Raw genomic sequence first — 15,678 nt, 5'->3', positions numbered from 1 at the left:
TGCCAAATTTATAATTCATCATATTAGTCAGACTGTATGGCATCACAACTGTCTTACAGTGGGCCCTTTACACACAAAATCTGAGACATGAGATCCCTGGTATTGAAGATACACAATAACCTGATGCCTAATAGAAGATATTGTGTCACAAATCATCTTTCAGGCCAGCAATAATATACTGTGCAAAAATTAGAAGTGGGTTGGAAACAGCAGAGGATGTATATATGTTATTGTTCTTCCAAGCTCTCCCCAATCCTCTGACAGTTCACTTTGATTGCTAGGTACTGTCTGTGCTAACGAGAACGGCTGAATTTCCTGCTTTATTAAACCTGGCCACTTAGTCAACAGGTAGTAAGGCACCTTACTAGTATATAACAGTACTTAACCTTCTCTGTAGCCTGGTAGTGTGGATAGGTATTGTGTAGTAGGGAAGTATCCACACATCATATAATATGGTACTGATGAATAAACATATGTTCAAAAGCCATACAGGAAGTTTATATCTCTTGACGACCATTGGTGTCAAATCTACTTTAAATGTTAGGAGTCTCACTTAGCTACAGAAAAGGAAATCAATTGAAGAGATCTCTTTTTTTTAAAGGAAGTATATGTATGAATGTTCACAGTAAATGTAGTATACTGCTTCAAGTTTTGTAAAAGATTTGTAAAATAATCTAGAGAAGCAGCCAACGCAGGTCCGGTAGATAGGTAAGGACCTTAGGTTGTTCAACCACTGGAAGATAAATACCACGGGTATGCAGGGAGTCACTCAATAGAATTACTAAGACATTATAATTAGGATTGTTCTTAACATCAACCAGTCTGTTTAATAATGTAGAACCTTAAGTGTGATAACATGACATGGAGGTTCCTGAGAATGAATGTAGTATACACCCTTAAGTGTAATATCATAATATTGTAAAGTAACAGAAGTTCCTGAGAGTGAATGTAGTATACACCCTTAAGTGTAATATCATAATATTGTAAAGTAACAGAAGTTCCTGACAGTGAATGTAGTATACACCCTTAAGTGTAATAACATAGAATTGTAAAACAACATGGAACTTTCTGTCTGGCAGTACAACGTGAACATTCCCAGAACTTGTGTACATTCCAGTTTGGCATGGCATGATGTGTCTGGTGAGACAAAAGTAGCATATCTGTCCGAGGACATCAGCATTGTCAGAGGGGAGATCCAAGATAGATTAAACTTGTAGAGACTTTAATGTTTACAGGAGCAAGTTTTTTAGTGTTCTGCTGCATGTATGTTTCATTAGCATCGGGCTGGTCCAACAGGTATGTCATAGTTCGTACCTCTTCAACATTACGGCTAAAAAGACATTTCTTTTCCTCATATTCTGTATCTCTTTAGTATTGTTATGTTGTAATTATTGTTAAGAAAAATACGTTTGAAAATGTTGACTTTGATATCTCTAAAAATGTTGCCTTTAAACCTGTTAGAATTTGTCCTCAACCAAAAAAAACACAGTTCATTTGCTTTAAGGACATATCCCATCAAACAGTTAGGTTATCAAGATATATTAAATTCTGTTATGTTGAAAGACACATCTATGAATGAAATTGATTAAATAAAAGCATTTATCTACAGCATATTTTGCAATATATATCTACATGAGAACTATATCCTGCTGTTTACCTGAATTTTTTGTGGTAGTAAGATGTGTACCGTCTGGAGTTATCAAATTATTTTGACATGAAGCAGATAAATGCAGAAAGATATCGTGTCTTCTAGCTGTCATTTTGCTGTCATCAAACGTATCCCAATCAGCATTCCCTGGGTTTGAGAAATCATTTTGTATGTCTGATGTTCACAAGTGACCTTTCCCTGATGTCCTGTTATGATCAGTATAAATGAGTTCCACCACCCACTAGGTCATTAGAGACCAACTCACAGCCAAAGGGCCTTGACAGGGTAACCCAAATCTCCATATTTGGCTGACAACCCTGTTATTTAAGGGTGCTGTGTCATTGGTGATTGTCATTTCACATCTCATTTAGCTATTATGATGACCTGCTATTACAGACAGTTCATACATCAATGTCTCAACAGAATAAGACGCAGCTTACCAACATGTTAACAAGATACCACAGGATACAAAACATTGAATAGTGATAGGAGACAGTGGGTAGAATATTCAACAGATAGGAGACAGTGGGTAGAATATTCAACAGTGATAGGAGACAGTGGGTAGAATATTCAACAGTGATAGGACACACTGGGTAGAATATTCAACAGTGATAGGAGACAGTGGGAGACAGTGGGTAGAATATTCAACAGATAGGAGACAGTGGGTAGAATATTCAACAGTGATAGGAGACAGTGGGTAGAATATTCAACAGATAGGAGACAGTGGGTAGAATATTCAACAGTGATAGGAGACAGTGGGTAGAATATTCAACAGATAGGAGACAGTGGGTAGAATATTCAACAGTGATAGGAGACAGTGGGTAGAATATTCAACAGTGATAGGAGACAGTGGGTAGAATATTCAACAGATAGGAGACAGTAGGTAGAATATTCAACAGTGATAGGAGACAGTGGGTAGAATATTCAACAGTGATAGGAGACAGTGGGTAGAATATTCAACAGTGATAGGAGACAGTGGGTAGAATATTCAACAGATAGGAGACAGTAGGTAGAATATTCAACAGTGATAGGAGACAGTGGGTAGAATATTCAACAGTGATAGGAGACAGTGGGTAGAATATTCAACAGTGATAGGAGACAGTGGGTAGAATATTCAACAGTGATAGGACACACTGGGTAGAATATTCAACAGTGATAGGAGACAGTGGGTAGAATATTCAACAGATAGGAGACAGTAGGTAGAATATTCAACAGTGATAGGAGACAGTGGGTAGAATATTCAACAGATAGGAGACAGTGGGTAGAATATTCAACAGTGATAGGAGACAGTGGGTAGAATATTCAACAGATAGGAGACAGTGGGTAGAATATTCAACAGTGATAGGAGACAGTTGGTAGAATATTCAACATGGATAGGAGACAGTGGGTAGAATATCCAACAGTGATAGGAGACAGTGGGTAGAATATTCAACAGTGATAGGAGACAGTGGGTAGAATATTCAACAGATAGGAGACAGTCGGTAGAATATTCAACAGTGATAGGAGACAGTCGGTAGAATATTCAACAGTGATAGGAGACAATGGGTAGAATATTCAACAGTGATAGGAGACAGTGGGTAGAATATTCAACAGATAGGAGACAGTGGGTAGAATATTCAACAGTGATAGGAGACAGTAGGTAGAATATTCAACAGTGATTAAGACAGGAAACACTGGGTAGAATATTCAACTGTGGTAAAAACAAGAAACAGTTTGTAGAACAGGAAACAATCTATTAATCAAGAGTGGTGTATTCAATGAAATCATGTTGACAATTAGAATTAGATCAATCATGGTCACCTCTTGTAAACAGTGTCACAGATCCGCTGTGTCATTCTTGATAAATAAAACACCAATATTTAACCAAGATCTGAAAGGTCCGTGGTTAATAGCCTCAATCAGAATGGCTGTATGGCTAGATTGGTGATAAATCATGTTAATAAGTCTTTGTTCTCCTATAGCTAGTCAAGGAAACATATCAAAACATTCGCCAATGGGATTCGTATAGTTGCCAGTTTTCTGTCAATATCGGAGCATCAGCCGGGTCTAGAACTGGAGTTAATGAGAATGGCACTCATGTTGTATGTGTCCATCCTCTCCAGGCTGTATCAGATTGTCTCCAATCTATGAAATCAAGATCATACATAGAAGATTGGTCTTGCATCCAACGGCATTCTACCTTACATTCCACTCATACAATCTCGGCATTATTCTTCCTAAAAGTCAATACCAGATAAAACCCTCCTATCTATGTGGCTGATGTATATAGCTTTGTGCTACTTTTTATGGCAACATCACTTCAGAATTGTTCATCATCTAATGGAGAACAGACTTGTATGTGTCATACTCTGTATAAAAGTCGCCTTGGTCACATTTTTTTCCAAAAATTTCACCAATCAAATATATATTTTTGTCGAATTTATAGATATTAGGTGCTGACATCTGTACTGTGCTAGTACGGGACCTCTTTCTCAAGTAATATCAATACAAAATGTACTTTATATATTTTTCTGAGAACTCCTCTGCTATAGCCATCGCAGTAAAGTTGATTTTGAAATAAAAGAATATTCTCCTCCGTTAGAAGTTTATTTCTTTACTTTTATATCGACAAGCATTTTGTGGTGGGTAATGCAGTTATCAATAATGAGGAGATGTCTACTGCACAGACTTGTCAGTGAGCAATATTGACTAATAGCAGTTTATCTTACACATGATGATGCGCATTGTCTTTTGAATCTCAAGCTTGCTGTCCATATCAGCTGGTACCCGTTAATCAATATCTTGAAATAATGAAAACAATGCTCTTGGCGTATATGTGTTTACCAGGCAGTGTAAATACAGGCCCCAGGAATAGCAGTCCGAGGGGAGCAAAACACCCATCACTTTCCGATCAATTAATCCCGTATCATACTTGGCCTATTTGTCAGGGCAAATTGTCTGTAAGATTACTACTTGTTCAACCACTAGCTAGAATTTACTGAGAAAATCTCCTCATTTGGGTATTTTACAATCAGTTCTTTTGGCTTTGTCAGCACAGTTGAGTAGTGTTGTATGAGGATAGTGTTAATAAGATGTTTAGTCCTACCACGGTTTTATCAGTAAAAGTCAATGTCTCTAGTCTTTTTCTACATTTTCTTTCATTAGATTAATATGTGTTTCTTACAATGCATTAAAACATTAATTATGTAGTAGAAATTTTCACAGTGTTTTGTTACTAATTGTCTCTTTGTTTTACTCATTATATTATGTTTTTTTAGCCCGCCATCTGATGATGGAGGACTATTCAAATCGCTCGGAGTCTATGGTCTGTCCATCTGTCTGTAAACAATTTTTGTTATCACTATTTCTTAAAAGGGAAGAGATGGATCTCTCAAATTTTGTATGTAGGTTCCCGTCAGTCTCTAGTTGTGCCCATTTCTTTTTTGGGACTGATCAGAGAAACAAAATGGCCAAAAGGTGGCCATCTTTGATTTTGACTTTGAAAGTTTGTTATTGCTATTTCTTGAGAAGTACAGGATGGATCTTTCTTAAATTTCGTAGGTTCTCCTTGGTCCCTAGTTATGCTGAATCAATTTGGGGTCTGATCAGAAAAATTAAAATGGCCAAAAGGTGGCCATCTTGGATTTTGCCTTCCAAAGTTTGTTACTCTATAGATCTTTCTCAAATATTGTGTATAGGTTCCTGTAGGTCCCTAATTGTGCCTGTTTGAGTTCGGAACTGATCAGAAAAACAAAATGGCCGACATGCAGCCATCTTGGATTTTGCTTAGTAAAGATATTGTTATTACTATTTTCTATTTAGTACTGAATGGATATCTCTCAAATTTCATTTGTATGTTCCCTTTGGTCTCTCCTTGTGTGTATTTGATTTTGGGACTGATCGGAGGAAACAAAATGACTTCCAGGCATTTGGACTTGGTAGATAAAGATTATAATCATCGCTAAAACATCATTGAAAGTGGGAAATCATTTCATATATTCAGAAAGTTGATTCGACCCCTAAAGACTTAGGGATAGGGCTTCAAAAGGAGAAGTTAGTCAATATTTTGCTTTAGAATGCTACACTTCCTAAATGCCTAGGTAGATTTCAACTGAATTTGATCTGAAACATTGTTGTATGTGGGTCATCATTTCTAAAATTCATAAGTTGATTAGATCCCAAGGGACTTTAGGAGAGGGCCCCAAATGGGAAATTAGTTGATATTTTGCTTCAAAATGCTACTCTTCCTTAATGCTTAAATGGATTTCATTCAAATTTTATCTGAAACATCAGTAGGGGTGGGCAATGAATTCCCAAATTCAGAAAGGTGATTTGACCCCTAGGGACCTGGGAGTGGGGCCCAATATATGAAAGTTGGTCAATGACTTTACTTCAAACTGCTATTCTTCCTTAATGCTTGAATGGATTTATATCAAATGTGGTCTAAAATATCATGATGGGAATTCCTCAGATTTGTCAGACTTTCATCTGCAATTCTGTGGTTTGTCCATCCATGATTGTTAGATGACTGTTAAGTTCCATGTCCCTCTTGTTGTAGTATTATATCTTGTGTTGAGATTTACAGCCACAGGTGCTGACAATGAGGTCCACATTTTGTCTACTTTAAGCAAGTACTCTCCCCCTTTATTGGCTTCATATGATTGGAACTCTGGGAATATCTTGACATCTGTGATAAGTAAACAACACGAATGATCTCCGGCTCCATATTTGTTTTCTGTGAATCGTGGGAGGTTTCATTTGATGAATATGTGTTTTGCTTGAAATATTGAATGAAGTTGTCTAGGGTCTCCTGTGATAAGACTGCTTGTTTTATGCCCTGTTACTCCACTCCCTGCAACCTGCGGGAAGGGCTCCTTCCAATGTCGTCTGACATTAAATAACAACCAATGGACCAAATGTTTTGATATTTTGCTAATATGTTCCTAGGATGAAGCCCAATAAAGTTTGTGAAAAGAAATGACCTTGACCAATGTTCAAAGTCACAGATGTCAAATTTGTTTAAACATTTAAATGACTTTTTCTCATAAACTAAGAGGCCTAGAGGCAGAAAATTTGGCTGGTATGTCCCTAGGATGAAGCCCAACGAAATTTTCAAAATATTTCAAACTTGGCTAGCATTATGAGCAAAGGATGAAGACATGATGGAATGCCCATATTGATCCTGGCTGACAACAAAGGAGCTGACGGATTGGTATGATAGGGGTCAAATTGACATAAATTTCAGAAATCTTCTTCTCAACTCCCAGGTGTGGTAGAAACAAATGTTATACATGAATGGAAGCTTGGAAAATGCTTTAATTACCAAAATGGGTCTCTTATTTCTTCCTGGGGAAAAGATTTTTTTAAACTTTACTGTAATTTTCATAGAAAAAATGCATTTTGGAACATAACCTATCATCAGGTTGATAAATTGTGGTATGAACCTTGTCATGTGACTACTACTGTCAGGTTTGTAGATTGTGATATGGACCTCATCATGTGAAAACTTCTGTCAGGTTAATAAATTGTTTTATGAACCTTGTCATGTGACTGCTACTGTCAGGTTTGTAGATTGTGATATGGACCTCATCATGTGAAAACTTTTGTCAGGTTAATAAATTGTTGTATGAACCTTGTCATGTGGCTACTACTGTCAGGTTTGTAGATTGTGATATGGACCTCATGTGAAAACTTCTGTCAGGTTAATAAATTGTTATATGAACCTTGTCATGTGGCTACTACTGTCAGGTTTGTAGATTGTGATATGGACCTCATGTGAAAACTTCCATCAGGTTGGTAAATTATGGTATGAACCTCTTCTCTTATCTGACAAGGAAGTACCTTCATCTCAAGTTGCTATGTTTGTCACCACCCTATTAGATATCAATATAGGCCTATTAATGAGATATAGACAGTATTCTTGTATCCTGAAACGGACATTAAATGACAGTCTTGCTTTTCATCTCCATAGAGAGAAAATAATAAACATTTTCTGATGTTGACATTTAGAAAATAGATTGAAAGGCAACGTTAAATGAGTTTCTAGCAGCATCTGTGAATATGGCAATGATAACACTATTGTTGAAGTTGTGTGTTTTTTGAGCTCATTAACTTCTGACATTTCTGAAACAGTGCAGGAGAATATTATATTTCGTGACGATAACCTAACTTTGATTGGATATGCCCATTAAATCTCCTTATCTGGAAACCTCCACATCTGCATCACGTTTTCATTTCAAATTTCGTTTTCTTATAAAAACCATATTTGATTCTTTTGTGGCTGTACATGTGTTCTCTGGCTGGTTGTGGATGTTAGAGGATTAAAACTCTATCTATGAGTGACATATCATGACAAGACATTCTTCGTGTGATGTCCCTTATTGAAGTCATGTCCCCTTACTGAATGATGTCTGATTCTGGAGTAATGTCCCTTTTTATGTCATCTAACCTGCAGGGTCAAGATGACCTATAGTCATCATGCTTCGTCCGTCATCATGCGTCGTGTGTTATGCGAAGTGAATCATGCGTCAACTCCTCATGTAGTAATGGTTGAATTTTGCACTAATTTACCTGAAACATTCTCAAGTGAAGGAGAATCCGTTTTGTTTAAAGGCTGGATATTGGGACCCTGGGGCAGGAACGACACTGCCCAATAGGGGAAATAGAGCAAATTCTTTCAAATCCTACTCGTCCTGTAGGAATGATTAGATTTTCCCCAAATTTTGTCTGAAGCATGAAACCATTTTGTATACACAGTGGATCTCTCAGGTGCAGGGCCCAATAGGGAAAATGAGTTCCTTCTATATGAATGTAAGGATATTTTGCCCTTTGGTCTGAAGCATTCGAGTGAGACAGAGGTTCAATTGTTAGCCCACCGTCACCATTTGTTGGACTTTTCAAATTGCCCTACGTCTGTGGTCCATCCGTCCATCTGTCCATAAACAATTTTTGTTATCGCTATTTCTTGAGAGGTACTTGTTGGATCTTCCTCAAATTTCCTATGTTAGCTTGGTTTCCAGTTGTTCCCATCTAATTTTAGGTCAGATCAGAAAAAGAAAATGGACTACAGGTATCTTGGATTTTGACTTTTAAAATTTGTTATCGTTATTTCTCAAGAACTACAGCATAGAGCTTTCTCAAATTTCATATGCAGGTTCATCTTGGTTCTAAGTTGTGTCTGTTTGATTTTGGGTTTGATCGGAAAACATGAAATAGTCAGCAAATGGCCATCTTGGATTTCAACATTGAAATTTTGTTATTGCTATGTCTTGAGAAGTACCGAGTGGATCCCTCTCTAATTTCCTATGTAGGTTCCCTTAGTCTGTAGTTGTGCTCATTTTAATTCTGGGATTGGTCAGATAATCAAAATGGCCGACAGGTGGCAAACTTGGATTTTGACTTTGCAAGTTTGTTATCACTCTTTCTTGAGAAGTGCCAAGTAAATCTCTCTCAAATTCTGATACTTTCTAGGAAAATGAATCCACCAAATTTGTCAGGCCACCATCATCAAGTTCTATGATCTATCTATACACTGATTGTCAGACAACCATTAAGGGCCGTTGCCCTCTTTTGTGTAAACTGTGTGTCATGGCCCCCTGGGGTTGGGCACAAAGGGAAATATGGCAAATTTATAAGAATTGTTCTTAAATTTTAGGAATAACTTAATTTGTCCTAATTTAGTCTGAAGCATCTATGGGTGGAGGGAACTTAATTTGGTATAACGATACGTTACATTCCCATGAGGCAAATGGGCAGGCCTAATAGGGAAAATAGATTTAAATCTTTTAGATGTTTTTCATTTACTTTGATAAAGCAATTTCAGTGAGCCTAATCAAGTCAGTGATACAGGCCCTATGGGCCTCTTGTTTATCAGTTATTAGATTTCTGCCATATTTTTTCATATTCATTTATTATGTGATGAAGAGAATCTTACACTCATCTAAACATGATGTATAATACCAGGGTTGGAACTTGTACAATATATTCCTTGTAATTTGACTCTGAAAACAACCAGCTGTTAGTGACAAGAGCTTGATTATTTGATCAATGAATGCTGAATATATGTGTATCTCAAATTCTTATAAATCTGTCCCCTACTGACTTAAAGTAACTTGGTAGCTCAGTCCTAAAGGCTTGAATCACATCAAATTACCATTTATATTTAAGTTAAGGGATTCCTCCCAGGGACTACTAGTCCTAATTCAAACCATTACATAGCAAACAACTTGACTTAAATAATAACTTATTTTGGAGTAATTTCTATGTATTTTAATGACTGAACAATCACAAAATTCCCTAATGGCTGATGAGAAATAGTGTGTGGTGTTTGTGGCACCATTGACCTGAGGCTTCACCACAATTTAATTTCTTACACAACATTTGGACCCATTAAACTCGTACAGAGAGAGTTCCCCTAAGGGGAATAACATGCATGTGGCAATTTGTTGATAATGAATTGGATGTGAAATCCTAATATAGCCTAGAATACAACACCATGGACTAGAATACAAATGTTCACACATGTATGTCACCCTCTGTTTGCCCAGTGAGAAATGTTAAATGCTTCACTTCAGCAAAAAAATTTGAATAGCTGTAATTTTCTGGAGATGTTAACTCACCTAGAGCATTAGGTTTGTTTCATCAGTAAAAATGATCAAACACACTTTGGAGACATAATTACGACAGGTTTGTCTAAAAATAAACAATTTTTATGTCTGTACATCTTAAATATTGATTGATTTGAGATGTTCAATACAAATTGGACCACTGCTGGAAATGGAACATGCTGTCTGCAACAAAGCAAGAGCCCCGCGTCCTGATAACATTTTAATAAAGATGTTTTGAGCAAGAGCTCTGCATTTGAATAAAGATGCTTTGAGCAAAAGCACTGCATGTTAATAAAGATGCTTTGAGCAAAAGCACTGCATTTTAATGAAGATGTTTTGAGCAAAAGCACTGCATTTTAATGAAGATGTTTTGAGCAAGAGCTCTGCATTTTAATGAAGATGCTTTGAGCAAGAGCTCTGCATTTTAATGAAGATGTTTTGAGCAAGAGCTCTGCATTTTAATGAAGATGTTTTGAGCAAGAGCTCTGCATTTCAATGAAGATGTTTTGAGCAAGAGCTCTGCATTTTAATAAAGACATTTTTAGCAAGAGATCTGCATTTTAATAAAGATGTTTTGAGCAAGAACTCTGCATTTTAATAAAGATGCTTTGAGCAAAAGCACTGCATTTCAATGAAGATGTTTTGAGCAAGAGCTCTGCATTTTAATGAAGATGCTTTGAGCAAGAACTCTGCATTTTAATGAAGATGCTTTGAGCAAGAGCTCTGTATTTTAATGAAGATGCTTTGAACAAGAGCTCTGCATTTTAATGAAGGTGTTTTGAGCAAGAGCTCTGCATTTTAATAAAGATGCTTTGAGCAAGAGCTCTGTATTTTAATGAAGATGCTCTGCATTTTAATGAAGATGTTTTGCATTTTACAAGAGCTCATTTTAATGCATTTTAATGAAGGTGTTTTGAGCAAGAGCTCTGCATTTTAATAAAGATGCTTTGAGGAAGAGCTCTGTATTTTAATGAAGATGCTTTGAACAAGAGCTCTGCATTTTAATGAAGGTGTTTTGAACAAGAGCTCTACATTTTAATGAAGATGCTTTGAGCAAGAGCTCTGCATTTTAATGAAGATGTTTTGAACAAGAGCTCTGCATTTTAATGAAGGTGTTTTGAGCAAGAGCTCTGCATTTTGATAAAGATGCTTTGAGGAAGAGCTCTGTATTTTAATGAAGATGCTTTGAACAAGAGCTCTGCATTTTAATGAAGGTGTTTTGAGCAAGAGCTCTGCATTTTAATAAAGATGCTTTGAGGAAGAGCTCTGTATTTTAATGAAGATGCTTTGAGCATGACACTTTAGTTAAATGACAAAAACAGTTTAATGAATATAAAACCAGAGTTCAAATCTCCTCAGGTTTCTATTGCTGTCGGCTTTGAGAGAGGTCACAGTCAGTTCATTTGAAGGGTTCAATATAAGCTGGCGGAGCGTTACAGAATGTTTCTAATGGGCCTCTATTTTACCAAAACCACCACACAACACCTTCTGATTTAAGCACTGATATGCATTAAGTTGTTAGAAAGACAATAAATTCTTGTGACTGATTTGTGGTAAATAAAGTGATTGCTTGGTCTTCATGCATTTTTATCATATTTATAGCCATAATGTTTAGTCCATCCATCTACCTTGCCTAAACTTTCCATTCAAATGACTTCTTCTCAATAACCACAAGGCTCAGGGTACTGATATGGAGCCTGTAGCATGATGGGATGAAGGTCTACCAAGTTTGTTGATATGAATGACCTTGATCTACTTTCAATATACATTTGCATTATGTGTACAATAAAGTTAAATTTATCTTACATTTTTGCCAAAATAATTTCTATGACATGGTACAAGAAGCATTGTGACTTGATCAGGTGACCGTTAAGGCCCTTGGACCTCTTATTAAGCATATATTGTTATTCTTGGAGAATGGATGTGTAATAATCTCTGTTGCTGGCTTGTGGAAGTCTGCTTTGGTGGGGTAAGAGTTCCAAAACTCTCTATTGCAAAGTTTCATTCTGGTGTTAAAACAGAAATCCTCCAAGAAATGGTTATTTATTATTTATCAGGAGAGTCTGACATTTGTTTGTGGAGTTTGAGAATTTCCAAGTCTGTTGTCTACAGAATCACTCAGAAATCATTACCCTGGTCGAATGTCTCACACATCATGACGTATCTAGGCTTCAGCCTCTACACACATTCAGGAGACTTCTTTTTCTGTTTCAGGTGCTGCAAGAAGGGGGATGAGTGCTGTGTCAGATGTAGAGGAGACGACCAATCGTCATGAGGCAGTGCCAGCTACCAATTCTAACACAAAGCTTGTCCTGTCAGGAGGGGAAGGATATGTTGACTTTAGAATTGGTAGGTCACAGCTGTTAAAGAATTGTCAGGATCAGAAAGTCACAACTGATTTAGAATTTTCAGGATCAGAAAGTCACAACTGATTTAGAATTTTCAGGATCAGAAAGTCACAGTTGATTTAGAATTTTCAGGATCAGAAAGTCACAGTTGATTTAGAATTTTCAGGATCAGAAAGTCACAACTGATTTAGAATTTTCAGGATCAGAAAGTCACAACTGATTTAGAATTTTCAGGATCAGAAAGTCACAGTTGATTTAGAATTTTCAGGATCAGAAAGTCACAACTGATTTAGAATTTTCAGGATCAGAAAGTCACAACTGATTTAGAATTTTCAGGATCAGAAAGTCACAGTTGATTTAGAATTTTCAGGATCAGAAAGTCACAACTGATTTAGAATTTTCAGGATCAGAAAGTCACAGTTGATTTAGAATTGTCAGTATCTGTTGGTCCCATTTGATCCAGAATTGTGTATTTATATGACCAGTGTCATTTTGAATCTCCTTTGACTATCTCGGTAAACATCAGAGAGGCTCAGTGGTATATTTAGAGCACTGACAACTGAGCTACCATGGCCCCTGACCTATAAGGGTCATTCCATGTCAGCTATCACAACTCACTGACCTAGAAAGGTCATTCCTGGGTAGCTATGATGGCCCCCTGACCTAGAAAGGTCATTCCAGGTCAGCTGTCACAACTCACTGACCTAGAAAGGTCATTCTAGGTCAGCTATCACATCCTGCTAACCAAAAATGGTCAATCCAGGGTAGGTATCATGGTACATGTCTTAGGTCATTTCAGGGTTCATTCAAAATGCCTTTCAACACATTGATTGGTGGAACCTCTTTTTAGTAGACATTATCTTAATCCAATTAACATTAAAAGCAAAGAAAATGTTTCTTAGGAACAAATTTTAAAGCATTTATTTTGCTTAGATATGTAGAAGTGGCCATCATTAATTTTTTCATTGAAAATTTGGTGCACATGTTTGGTTTCTTCAACTGTTTCTCTTGAATGTTTCCATAGGTGATGGTGATGATGAAGAATTCATTGATGAAGAAAAGAAGGTTTCACTCAGCAAAGGAGACAGAAGTCATCTTATTGTGTGGGAGGTAGCATGTACAGAATGATGTCAGCAGTAGCCATAACAGCAGTGATGCTACCCATAGCCATGACAACAAAATCATCAGTCACTTTGACAATAGTGATGTCATCAATTTCCATGATAAAAAATAGTGATCAGTCTCCATGGCAACAATGATATCACTGGTTTCCATGGCTACAGGGATATAACCAGTCTTTATGGCAAAAGTGATGTCATCAGTTAATTAATTGTTTGTGATTGTGTTGTTGTCATGACACAAACCAATGTTACTGAAAGACACAAGCAATCAGCTGGGTAAGAGACATGCTATATACAGTCATCATATCAACTAAATTTCACCACATCACCTCAAATCCTTAACATCCTGCACAAGCTGGACTGCCATTGTGGTGTACTGAAATGACGCCGTAGAAAGCATGGAAGTTAACAATTTAACACCAGACATTGGAAGAAAGGTCGTTGTCCCACTTCTGTTGTAAATTACATTTGGATCAGATTTCCAGATAATTCATGAAGTTGCACAATCCCATCAGGATCATGATTTGAGTTCTATGTCTGATATATTTTTGGTATTAGAAAAAGTATTGATACCATGACATCAGATTGATGTGTTGTGAAACACCTTACAATAGTATCATTGACATAGTAACACCTTATATCAACAATGCCATAGTAACAATGTCACTTAGTGTAAAAATGTTATACTGAACATATTTGTTACCTATAATCACAACTTCTGTTTAGAGTTGATATTAATAGCTATGTTCATGAATTAATGAGATTTGATTCCTGCAACGTTTTATTTATTGAAATATTGAGTGACTGTTACTGTGACATTACTGACGGAGTCAGGAGAATACAAATAACTGCAATATTTATTTTGGAGTTGGGATTTGGAAACAACTGCCATATTCTATATTCTGGTAACTGGAGAAAGGCATGATGTCTTCTCCAGCTCCAGTGTGTTTTGTATTTCCTTTAATACACCAAATTGCTTTTAAGGATGATGATGGATATGTGTATAGTTTATCACTGCCACAGTTGGAGACACTGAAGAGATAGCTATTTACCTGTGTGATTACTGGTCAGTCTACTGTTTGCTCTGCTGGTCAGACTACTGATCACTGTGTTGGTCAGTTTGCTCTGTTCAGTCTACTGGTCAATTTACTGGTCAGTTTGCTGGTCAGCCTACTGGTCAATTTACTGGTCAGTTTGCTGGTCAGTCTACTGGTCACCTTGCTGTTCAGTCAACTGGTCAGCTTGCTGGTCAGTGTGCTGTTCAGTGTACTAGTCAGTTTGCTGCTCAGTCTACTGGTCAGTTTGCAATTCAGTCTACTGGTCAGTTTGCTGTTTAGTCTACTGGTCAGTTTGCTGGTCAGCCTACTGGTCAGTTTGCAATTCAGTCTACTGGTCAGTGCTGGTCAGTTTGCTGGTCAGTCTACTAGTCAGTGCTGGTCAGTTTGCTGGTCAATCTACTGGTCAGTTTGCAGTTCAGTCTACTGGTCAGTTTGCTGTTTAGTCTACTGGTCAGTCTGCTGGTCAGCCTACTGGTCAGTTTGCAGTTCAGTCTACTGGTCAGTGCTGGTCAGTTTGCTGGTCAGTCTACTAGTCAGTGCTGGTCAGTTTGCTGGTCAGTCTACTGGTCAGTTTGCTGGTCAGTACTGGTCAGTGCTGGTCAGCCTACTGGTCAGTGCTGGTCAGTCTACTGGTCAGTTTGCAGTTCATCTTAGAGCTCCTGCATCCTCTCCTACGTGGAAAAAATCTGCATGGCATAGAGTAAGGTTTGATGATGACCTAGTCACTGAGGCTAAAGAGAAATGTAACAATTATTAGCTGTTAACTTAAAGAACTGACAGGCTGTACTGACCAAATTTACAGCTGATTTGGTGTGCTAGCTGAGCTTAAAGCTGATTGGCTGTTACCTAAAAGCTGAATGTTGACATAGCTGACATTAATTTTCTGCACTGACCTCGGCTCATTTGGCTTGACTGTAC

The 15,678-nt window shown here is 37.2% G+C and overlaps 1 protein-coding gene across 5 annotated transcripts in view; it reads left to right on the top strand.

Moving 5' to 3' along the window:
- The window catches only part of LOC132553145 (C-Jun-amino-terminal kinase-interacting protein 4-like), an 88,507-nt gene extending 73,162 nt beyond the window's left edge, over positions 1-15,345 (top strand). For all 5 annotated transcript variants that reach the window (XM_060217364.1, XM_060217362.1, XM_060217363.1 and 2 more), the window contains 2 exons: positions 12,448-12,582; positions 13,606-15,345. In XM_060217364.1, the coding sequence (XP_060073347.1) occupies positions 12,448-12,582; positions 13,606-13,709 (239 nt within the window). In that variant the 3' untranslated portion in view covers positions 13,710-15,345. The remainder of the gene's footprint in view (positions 1-12,447; positions 12,583-13,605) is intronic.
- The last annotated feature ends 333 nt before the right edge of the window (positions 15,346-15,678 follow it).

The sequence above is a fragment of the Ylistrum balloti genome, unplaced genomic scaffold, assembly GCF_031769215.1.
Source record: "Ylistrum balloti isolate Yb309-2 unplaced genomic scaffold, AGI_CSIRO_Ybal_v1 Utg370298, whole genome shotgun sequence".
NCBI classification, from domain to species: Eukaryota; Metazoa; Mollusca; class Bivalvia; order Pectinida; family Pectinidae; genus Ylistrum; species Ylistrum balloti.
The sequence above is the reverse complement of the archived record's forward strand: the minus strand, read 5'-3'. Positions and strand labels throughout refer to the sequence as shown.